Source organism: Charadrius vociferus, unplaced genomic scaffold (genome assembly GCF_000708025.1).
Source record: "Charadrius vociferus isolate BGI_N301 unplaced genomic scaffold, ASM70802v2 scaffold132, whole genome shotgun sequence".
Taxonomy (NCBI): Eukaryota; Metazoa; Chordata; class Aves; order Charadriiformes; family Charadriidae; genus Charadrius; species Charadrius vociferus.
Window position 1 is genome coordinate 985,262 of NW_009647028.1, and position 11,513 is coordinate 996,774.

General features: G+C 40.5%; 1 protein-coding gene across 2 annotated transcripts in view; it reads left to right on the forward strand.

Moving 5' to 3' along the window:
* The window catches only part of NEO1 (neogenin 1), a 144,099-nt gene that overhangs the window by 58,926 nt on the left and 73,660 nt on the right, over positions 1 to 11,513 (forward strand). For both annotated transcript variants that reach the window (XM_009895556.1, XM_009895557.1), the window contains exons 5-6: positions 7,927 to 8,081; positions 9,073 to 9,193. In XM_009895556.1, coding sequence (XP_009893858.1) covers positions 7,927 to 8,081; positions 9,073 to 9,193 — 276 coding nt within the window. The remainder of the gene's footprint in view (positions 1 to 7,926; positions 8,082 to 9,072; positions 9,194 to 11,513) is intronic.

Here is an 11,513-nt window from a genome sequence, read left to right on the forward strand (position 1 = left end):
TGGGCAACCTGGGCTGGTGGGAGGTGTCCCTGCCCATGGCAGGGGGGTTGGAACGCGATGATCTTTAAGGTCCTTTCCAACCTAAACCATTCTATGATTCATACTGGTCAGGTCGGCATGGACAGGGCACCATTCATCTGTGAGCCTTGATTTTCTAAGATGTAAAAAAAACATCAATAGTTCACTTGTTAAAAACAGCCATATGCCATCATTATCTTACTGGGGAAGAAAAATAATATGTCACTACCACAGAAACTTCCATCTTCTGACTGCAATTTCTGCTTGTAAACTGGAACTTTAGGTTTTGCGCAATAAAAAAATGCAGTGCGTGTACTCGTTTACATTTTAATAACCTTTTTGTGTCTTGGTACACTGAATTTTTTTATATTCATTTGACAGTTTTCTATTCTGTGGATATCTCTCTAAAAAGATTCCGTTCTGTCAGCTTTTGTTTGCTATGCAAATTTTCCAGCTGCATATTAAGTGTGTTTTAAGGCCATGGCAGCCCTGCTCAGAAGTTGGGAAGACTTTTGACTTGCCTGCGACTTAGTTTTGCCTTTTAAATCTCTTTTTTAAGAGTACTTATCCATATATCTTTGTCATTTTAAGGCAGAACATTATAATTCCACATTTCTGTTTAAAGTGTAATTTCCCTTTTTTGGGGGGGACGGTTACACTTGAAGAAAACCAGCTGATTTGTGCAACTATAGCATAGAATTAAAAGATAATTGAAAGTTCTGCTGTCAAACACGAATCTGTGCATTTTACCTGTGTTTGGGTGGGAATGGTGGGAGGTGAAGGATGTCATGCTATTTTTGGAGCAGAATCAAAGTTTTGGAACAACCTGTATTTAGAAGGCCAATGGGCTGGTAATGAGTTTGCAATTACACTTTGATATCATGAAGCAGAGAACGTTGTCGTAGACTTAAGTGAATATAAGACGTAACTGAGATGTTTGACAACTGTTGCTCTCGGTTTAATGGTCTAATTGGCCTGACTTTGTTTAAGTTCATTGTTTGCCTTTCGATATTTAAACACTTTGCCTTTGTTTTTAACCTCGTGGGTCTGCTCGGTGGGTGCACTACCAGAACACAAATAATTTAAAACATTTTCCTCGGTCTGCCCTACATGTCGTGCCAGCTGGCTGACGGCAATGAGCTGGGTTTGGCTGAGTGACCCAGGAAACTGCTATTAGTTTAAATGAAACGCCCTCTCTATGTCATGTGGTCTTCTCTGGGGTCAGCACTGAAAAGCAGACTTAGCCCAAGCGATGAAACGCTGTCCTGTGGTCAGGTTTGGAGATGGAACTGGCCGCTAAAACGCCCTCCACGTTGGCAAATTTACAAAAAACATTCAGAGATTTTTAAATCCTGTCAAACATCTTACCAAAATAGAAGGGTTTGTCACTTGGCGGGTAGATTTGGAGATGGTCTTATGTATTGCAGTGAATATGTTAATACCGATTCAAGGTGCGATTGAACAGCTCAACAGTGTGATCGTCATAATGCAGAGTTAGAGCCTTCTTAGAAATGAACTTCCATTTGTTAAAATTCAGTTTAACTTTATAAGGATTCTAACAGGATTTGTAATGGGATATCCCTAATGGGATATCTCGTTCTCCCTGGAGGAGAAAATAATCCTCTGGGCTTACGATTTTAGGCTGGTAAGAAATGGGTTTATGCCTCTTTTAAATACTATTGGTAATCTTGGTTGTTAACTGAAAGACAAGGTTGGGATTCTACCCAGAGTGTACATCAGAGACATAATTATAAAATGGAAGCCATTTGACCAAGAACGCTTAAGCCATGATTAATCAGAGATACGCTAGGAAAAATTATCCAGTCTACATAGTTTCTATATGTGCTATTTGGAGTATGCTGTAACTTTGGGATTTAGAAAATGCTTCTGTATTTGAATGGTAAGCATCAATTGATAGAGAAGTACTTGTCACGGGCAAAAGCGTAGAAGGAAGAGGATAAAGAGATGTTGACAAGAACTATGATTTAATTGTGTGACTTTGGAAAACGCACTCCTTATTTTGGGGGATTTGACAACATTTGTAGGTGTCTGAGGAAGCAGTAATGGCGATTTCAGTCTTGTCCTTGATGATTTGTGTTTGGAAATTCAGTCGTTGCATTTCATTCCTTGGGCTGCCTGAGGCTGTGGAAGGAGTTACAACGCCGCGTCAGTGTGAAAGGGAATAGCCCTACAGCAGGGTCAGTGCGTGGTCGTTGGTCGTGCTGTAGAACACAGCGGGTGACAATACGTACTCATCGTACTTAATCAGGAAATACAATCCTGGTATGACTTGTCTTGTCGGTTTGTGGTACTGCGATGCTGAGCGAGGTCTTGGGGTTTGCTTCACGTTGCTCATGGCTAGGCCAGCGATCACAGGTGGAAGAAGTTCTCCTGACTTCCAGATGATGCTTTGCACCCCTCCAGGCTTACCGCAGACTGTTCAGCCTAGGCAAAAGCTCCTTTGGTTAGTGGTGCTAGTGAGTTTTAACTTGCAGTTAGGGAGGACCGCGAAGTGGGTGTTGTACCTATGCTGGGGGCGAGTATGTTGTACACCCAGGATGCGTATATAGGCACGTAGCTCGTGAGGGGCTTCGAGTTAGTTACCAGCGGAGTGGTGCCTGCGGGAGTTTGGTGAATGGATGGCAGCAAGAGAGTGATTCATCTGCACGGAAGGAGGAAGGTGATAGAGGACGTGGGGAAACGGCCAAACGCTGTAGTAGAGATGACATCTACCTTTTACTGTCGGTCACGTGTGTGCTGGTTTTCGCCTGACACTGTGCTAGGAGCAACAGCTCTATTTATTAACGTTTTTTCAAAAGAGAGTAAGCCTTTTTAAGGTATAGTTTGCAATCTGTGTGTCTGTTGTGTCAAAATGAGACTATTCTTAAGTGCTTCGTGTACGACAGACAGCATTTTAAATATATTGGGAAGTGAGATCACGGTGCAGCTGCCTGTGCTTTGAGGAGTACCAGACATGTAATGCTTAGTTCATTTTTGGATACTTTTTTTGTTTTAATTATTTCAGATTTTTAGAGTTTTTTTCTGACTCTGGTGCTATGAATGGCCTGCCTGCTTGGGATCACTTCTCTGCCTCGGCACGGCTTCCTTTCCTGCTCGGGGCTGATGATGAGGAATCGCTGCTTTGCCACCATTGGGGTTTTCCTCCTCCTCCTGGGGAGCAGCGCGGAGGGGATCTGACTTCTGGGCAAGGTTGCCGCGCATAAACAGGAGATCTTATCTAGAACAGCAGCATTTTGATTTGGTTATTGTAGGAGGAGGTTCATTGTGCTTGTAAGTAAGAAAGTTGAAAGTTCTGATTAGTTAATTGTGCAGAACTGGAATTTTTCCTTTTCTTGTGTGGTTATAGCTCGGCTTGATGTTTCAGGTTTGAAATGGGATTGTGAAACCAGAAACCTTTGTTCTTACGTCAGTTGTAAGACTGAAAGGAAAGCTCTTCAAGAGATGGAGAGGAGGACTGAATGTAATTAATTTATCTCTTATTTGAAGCAGTGCAGATGGCTGAATTGAAAAGATTCTTTCGACTGTGCCCTTGAAGGCCACAAAATTTCTGTCTTAATGAGAGAGAACAGGCGAGAGCTACTGACCACTGAAAAGGCATTTGAAGAACCAGGCGTTCTGTAAAGTTCAGAGGAAATGATGCGGCTTTAATACTCTCGGCGTAGTTATTCAAAGGTTTTTAATCCTTGAGCATTTAAAGAGACAATACGGATCCTAAGCCAACATTTTCCTTTGTGAATTTGCTGTGCGGGACCGTGCTGGCGCACAAGGATGAAGAGGAACAGAGCTTCAGTCCTCTGTGGCACTGTGTCACCTTTTGCCGCGTTTGTCCCTGAAGAGCTGGAGGAGCAGAGAGGTCGGGGCAACCCGTTTCCATTTCCTTCCCATCACCTGTGTTCCTGGAACAGGATCCTCGCCCAGCATCCATCCCCGGTTCCACTTCAACTCGGGTGCCATTCCTTTTGTAGAAGAGCAGTTCCTCAGCTCTTCCCATCATTGTACAGCTGTTGGCTTAAAAAAAATTATTATTTTTTGAGTATTTCACCTTTACTGGAGTTTAGCTTAGAAGTTTGAATCAACTGCCGACGTAGATTGTTGGGTTTTTTTCTTTTCTTTTTTTGGTCGCTGCTGTGATCAAAATATTTTGTCTTTTAAATCTACAAAAGGATGGAAGATGCTCTTGTATAGGGAATCTATAAGGGTACCACAGTGCCTGTGAAATTCCATGCAGCCATCTTGCAATCTAAATAGTTGTTATTTGCGTGCTAACATGATGAGGGATGGAAGAGTGGGCCGAGCTGCCAAGTCTTCTTTGAAGTTTAATTGTCTGTTTGGTAACGGAACACATAATCTTCCATTACAAATCTTATTTTATATGGTAATTGGTTCATTTGCTCTCTGGTTATCAATTTAACTTCTCTACCACAAACATCTGTACTTGCATTGTGTTAATCTGTGTGAACGCTAAACATTGGCATAGTTAAACTATAAAAGTATATTTTAAAAGCGTTTTTTAATTCATTAACTGGAAAGTAAATGATAATAAAGTGAGCACTTCTCATACTATTATCCCTTTGTAAGCAGCTTGGCATTTGCTGCAGAAGGCAGAAAAGCAAAGTCACTTTGAAAAAATGACGTGTTTCATATTCTCGGTCTCCAAAATCAAAAATATTTGAGAGCAGGTAATAGGATATCTAGCTCAACTTCCATTTTTGTGGCAAAAAAATATTGACTCTTATGATTCAATAGTAATGCGTGTTTGTGGATGATGCCCCAAGTTAAGGCAATGTCAGTTAAAGGTAAATTCTATCTAATACTTTTGATGAAGTAACTAACTTTGGCAAAGGCGGTCTTGAACCCAGAGCAGCTGTTTTTTCTGTTAAGAGCCACTTGTGATTTTATTGAACTTCTCTTGTGTATCCCTTTTCTCATCCTTGAATTTTACAGTGTAGCTACTCAGTATAGTAATTTGCATGTGTTTTGAGGTGATCAGATTAATTTTTTACACAAGTGCTTGTGAATATTATTGACTTGTGTTTATTAGGATTCCTGTAACAAGGTTAGTATATGGCTAAGGAATTAAATGTGAGCCTGTAATGAACGTTATGAAAATAGGATCATTGTACATTCATGGAAAAACTAACTTTTCATGTTCCCAATATTTTTTTCCCCTTCTTTCAACTATGTAAGCACGCCAAGAATCGGTGTGTGTGTGTCTGTATAGATATGGAGAAAGAGACTGAAAAGAAATGAGAGCATAAACTATTAATCAAGCAGACTGGAACAAAATTACTCATTAGTTAAAAATGGCTAACGATGAGAGAGCAATGATCTGCCACGGGCTGCCATCAGGATGATGCATCTAGGAAAGGGCAAATACAGTAGTAGAATGAATCGGGCAAGATATTTGCTGTAGTGATAACACTGTATTAATGCCATTTTTCAAGTCGCTGGGGAGACACGTCTGAAATTGCATGCAAATACTTGAAACTCTGCCGGCTCCAAAGATTAATTCGAACCAGAACAAATAGAGAAGGGTCTGTGAGGAGGGTGTGGGTAACTTGTGGCACCAGAACTGAGCAAACACGACTTGTTGAGCCTGCCAAAATAAAGGCCGGGATGTGGGAAGGCAGTGGAGACGTAGTGCAGCTAAATAAAAATGCCAAGGATAAATGCCAGGGAGGAATAAAAGTTTAAAATAAAAGTCACTGTTTTCATAAAGAATAAGAAATTTGGCCACAAGTAAATTCAGATGTCAGAGATAAATATGGTTATAACAGCCATCTGATACAGATAGTAAGTACAAAAATACCTAAATCATTTTAAGGTGGAGTTCATGGCATTTTTGGTAAACTTATGGAAATGGTTATGTGAAATGGATGTCTGAAGTCATAGGCAGCTGGAATCAGCCCCATCCAGATTTTACATGTTACGTGAGCGAGTTCGAGGAGTGAATATATATGTACATCTTAACCAAGTTTCTGGTATAGGTTTACATGTTTATCTGAGAGTTAAGCCATCCTCTTACTCTATAATTAAAATTTCCATATGTTAATGTTCTCATACTTCATTTATAATCCAGAACTTGAGGCTATTTTGGAGAGCTGCTTGTCTCCAGCTATCTGTTTTTAAAAGTATTAAATCCACCTACAAACCCTTACGATCATTTCGTAGGAAGAAGTAAAACATGATCTAGCATTCCTTATTCCCTTGCACGAAATAAATCCCAGTGATAGATGAAGTGTGTAAAATGTTTGCCTAAACTCTGCAGCCCTTCCATATTGACTTTCTTTGATAAATATTAAAGGGCAGAGGCCGCTTTTGACTTTCCTGGAAGTTGAACAATCAGACCTGCCAACAGAAGTAAGCAGATCGCCCTTACCTCCATGCGTGTAGGAAAAACAAATAAATAGGTGAATGTTCATAATGGCTGATATGCAAATCGTACGTGCCTGCGAACAGCAGCTCTTTCTGCCACTCGGCCAAAGGAGCTGCGAGCCCTCGTACGCTGCTGGATGCTTCTTAGGGGCTTATTTATGCAGAGAAGATTTTGAACGTGTCTGCGCATTGGAGGCTTTGGGGCATGTATTACCAAAAAATTCCGTATCTCTGAATTTTTATGGATTTTAAATATCTTTAATTGAATTAATCTTACTCTGAGTACATAAGGACGTTTAAAAAGGCAGCCGAGACCCAGAGATAACTTTGGTACATCTTAAATGAAGAACCTTTTCTGCTTTACTGTGTTATGCAGTACGCATCTTCGGTCCTACATATGTGTAATGCATTATCGGTGTGATACAAAGGTGTGTCTGTACACAGTGTTTCTTGGGTTACGCACACCAGGGAGGAAAATCTTTGGATCAGTACAGCGCTGTCTGTTTGATAAGCTGAGCTTCTTCACAGAAACAGAAGGCAGCTGTACCCAAGGAAAGTTTCGGCTTGGGGTTTGTGTCCATTCATTTTTAAAAATAATTTTTAATGTAATTTTAGCTTTTGTTTGCCTACTGACATAAGTATTGAGTACAAAGAACTCCCTGAAAAATCTCTGGGGTATCAACTGAAGGATTTTATCAGAATAAATGAATTGTTGCTGGTGCTGATATACCCTTGCGGAATGCGGCCTGGGGCTGTTTTGGGGAGCCCCAGCTGGCCTTGCTGTGCACCGGCGTGCAGATTACCGGAGAAGTTGTAGGCAGCCATGTTCATCGTGGCCTGCTTTTTTTATTTATTTCAAATCTAACTTACAATCTTTCCATTTTACAAATTAAGAAACTCTGCTGCAGGAGAGGCTGAAGGCTTTTGTGTAACTTTCATCGTCTCGCCGGGAGCTTATCCCACAAGGTTCTTTATTTGTGAAAGGGGCATAAAACTGTTGCACAATTAAGCACTAAACGGTTTGCTCGGATGAACTCTTGAGTTGGGGAAGGAAGAGTGTGAATGATGTCCGAATCCACTGCCTGCTGCGGTGCCTTCAGCGTGCGGCAGCGTGCCTATGGCAGATAAGAGACTGCAATGTGTCCTTCAATCACGGAAATATTTTTTTCCAAATGGCTTCTATGTCTCTTGGCTTTAAAATACCTTTTAACTTTACACTTTATACATCTCGGTTCGATTTCTCCTTTCCTGTATTCTCAGGAGGTCATTTCAAATTAAAACGGCTGGCTGTTTAACTGACCCAAATGTAATTTTGAAATAACACAGAGCTTGTATCAGCTTCTGTCAAACCCTGAGCTGAAAATTTCTGCCAACGTTGTTACTGTGTGTGCTAGAAGCCATCTCTTTGTGTTGAGGCCTATGACTCTTACTGTAGTTTTGTGTAGGAGCATAGCGGAGGTGGTTTTGTGGATGCTAACACCATCTTCTATCTGTCTTCCATTTTATTTGAAGTTCCTCCTGAATTTCTGAAGCGGCCTGCAAATATTTACGCTCATGAATCTATGGACATCGTGTTTGAGTGTGAGGTGACTGGAAAACCTACGCCAACTGTGAAATGGGTCAAGAATGGAGACATGGTGATCCCAAGCGACTACTTCAAAATCGTTGTAAGTATATTGTCCGTTTGGCAGACTTTTAAGCTGTTGACCTGTCTGTTAGTCCTCTAACGCATATCCGTGGAAGCTAGGTTCTTTTGTAGGACCAGCTTCCTATTTTCACACCATTGAGCTTTTGGGCCCGGAAGAGAAATGGTTTCTTGAAACCTTTAATGCTCCCTAATTCAGTTGTTTTACTGAAACGGTAACGCATGTTGCTTATGTATTGTATGAGTCTATTTTTTTAAAGCTTAGATTTTCCACGAGAGACAGACAGACGCGCACAACCACAAAAGCAGACTTTGTTGGTTGAACCTGTTAGAGCGCGAGCTGGTTGTGAACGCTGACTGACTGTTTTCTGCAGTCGTCTGTCATCAATGAAAACGCCCCATCCCTGGAAATGTCCAAGGTCAGGTTGGACAGGGCTCGGAGCAACCTGAACTAGTTGAAGATGTCCCTGCTCATGGCCTGGGAGTTGGACTAGATGACCTTTAAAGGTCCCTTCCAATGCAAACTATTCTATAAAATCACAATTTCAAACAGGAGTTGAAATATAAATATAACTGAGCTGTGGATCATGAATTTTGGCACACCGGTACTTCTAGAGGGAAATTTTAGACGTAGTGAAAGTCATTATTGAGACATAGTTGAGAACTTAATGGTTGTATAATTGGGTATACCTGAGGTTGTAGGATTGTAACAGTGAGCTATGCAGTTATATTCAGTGCTTAAAATATCATAAAAACGGCTGTGGAAATGTTATGACTTGCCAGTGATATGTGATGCTAGAAAATGATAGCCATTAGTAAGAGCTTCTGCTTTTTGATACCGTATAATTTGAGTATTCAGTGCGAGGGAGATGAAATCTGACGGGAACTCCAAATATCTTTTTGCATGTTACTGTGCAGAAGTTTCTCCTGTCATAGTAGTGTGCCATAATAACGCCATTGTTTTTGCAATTGCAACTCAGTTTTAAGTGTCGCGTTTTTCCTTCGCTCTTCAGAAAGAACATAATCTGCAAGTTTTGGGTCTGGTGAAATCAGATGAAGGATTCTATCAGTGCATTGCAGAAAATGATGTTGGAAATGCGCAGGCTGGAGCCCAGCTGATAATACTCGACCTCGGTAAGATAAACCGTCACAGTAGAGTGCCAAAAGATGGGGAGGAACAATTTCAAGGGACCTTTTCCACGTGATGTCTTCTATCTATAACTCAGCTAGAGTAGGATGGTTTTTTAGAATCATATGAGTGACTCAGTGTCGTCTTCTGTACACTTGAAGTTGCTTAGGAGAATCTGAGGCTTTCTATAAGGTTCACCTTGTATTTTGGAAAGTATTTTTTAAAATATTTAGTGCAGTAATAAACCATAGCCAGAAACCTGAAATATTGTTGCGTGCTGAGATTTAAAAAAAAAACCAGGATAGCCGAAATGAAAACAATCACTGAAATTACAAAACTGAAAAATAAGAACTTACGGAGCACACCACACAAATGCAATCTTTTACACTGAAGTCATTCCAGTGTCAGAAGCTTTTTTCTGCTCTTAGTTTAAAAAGTAGTAAGCTTTGGCATTTCTGCAAACTGTGACTGCAAAATTTTTTTTCAGTTACAGCTGCAGTTTAAGATAAGTATTTGTTATTGTGCTTTAGTCAGTGGAATTACTAACAATGCTCACCTTCTTGCAATGTCCCGCATTGCATATTTTGGATGTTAAAAGAGAATAATTGCTGTTAGGATTAAAGACCTACTATCTTCCAGAAAAAGAAGGTAGTACAAATATCGTTGCTAAGGCATCAGCTTGTTTTGCTCTTTCAGGTCACACAGTTCTTAGAAATAATTTCTAAGAGCTCAAGGAAGAAAACCAATACTAAAGGGGATGATGGGAAAGATAAGTCAGACAAGAAAATATTAATTCTGTATTTTTGGGGGGCTTTTGTGTTGCCTGTCCTTTTGGGTTATTGTTTCAAAATTCTAATTTCTTTTTTATTTGGATGGAGAGGATTTAGGAGAAAAACAGTCTTCTGTACAGTCAGAGTCATGATGTGACTTCACACTTGCGATTTTAAGAGATGTAAATCTGCTAGACCTGGTTTTGGCGTTCAACGCGCAGAGAGTAAACTGTTACGAGCGTGCCATAAAGAGAGAGATTTGCCACTTCTTTTCCGATTGTTTTGTAGAGTAGTTGGGCACTTGTAACTTCTTCTGAATTCTCGTTTGGATATGGGTATGTTTCATCGCTGGCTGAAGAGATGCATGTACTTCCCACAGTTATTTGGGGAATGAAAGGTGCCCTCTACTGGATTCAGTAGCTTTAATGTTATCGAGCGGAGGGATTTCAGCCTCCGAGTAGTGTTCGGCGTCTGGATCCAGCAATGGCCTACTGTTACCGGCTTGCCAGAAAAATTATTAAAAGTAAATTTATTTCTGCTGTATGCCTGAATCACCTGAGTAGTTTCCAAATCTTCCAAGTGGGAGCATTATTCCATATTTTCCATGTTTGAAAAATACTGAATAATTAATGTTCGTGGGTTTTGAAGCCCTGCCCAAGTTTGTACTTTCACCCGGTTCCCAGGAGTGGTTTATAAATTATTATTACTGTTGTTATTTCAGTTCCTGTGGTCTCACTCTTCTTCCTTTCCCTCCCCTGCTGTTTGCCCGGTGGTTTCTCCTTCCTGTTCTCCTCTGGCAACCTGTCCTGTCCTGCCGAAGGACTTTGCCTTATAATGCTGTCCTTTCTCTTTTGCATGCTGCCAAAGGATTATGGATGCAGTGTTGGTGGAGTCTCATTTCGGGTGTAAAGATACGCCCCCGAAGTCGTATGGTTCTGTTACCTGGCCTGCAGTGTTGTTAACAATGCACTCCCTGTGTAACGCTGATGCATTTGAGTTGTTGTTTTCCAACAGCAAAGATAACCACATGGTACATCGCTGAAAGCGCATCGTATTCTGTTTGCTGTTGAGTAGTGGCGTAACAAGTAGCGCAAATAGGAATGAATGTGCTCTGTCTTGCTCAGTTGTGATATATGAAAGCGGATATAATATATACAACGTCAAAGAAAATACAGATATTTGCTATTTTAATACCTTCTCACAATATATGAACGGCAAAGAAGGAAACAATATTCAGGGTGAAGTTATGATATATAGTAGTTCTTTCACGACAGATATCTTGATGTGAAAATTAAACAAACTAATTTGACCAAAACCTATTCTGAACACTTCAGTCATTAATACAGAAAGCTTTTTTTTTTCCTTAAATTCATACCTGATGATGAGAAATACCTACTTTGCCAATTTGAAAAGAAATTTCAGTAAAAGGTGTTGATTAAGTGTTCGTCAAAAGTTGCTCTTCCCAGTGAGCAGTATGTCCCTTCCCTTGCTGTTCTCTGTTTTCTCCTTCCTAAATGGAATTGGCAAACATCTGGATTTTTACAAGCTCTTTCCC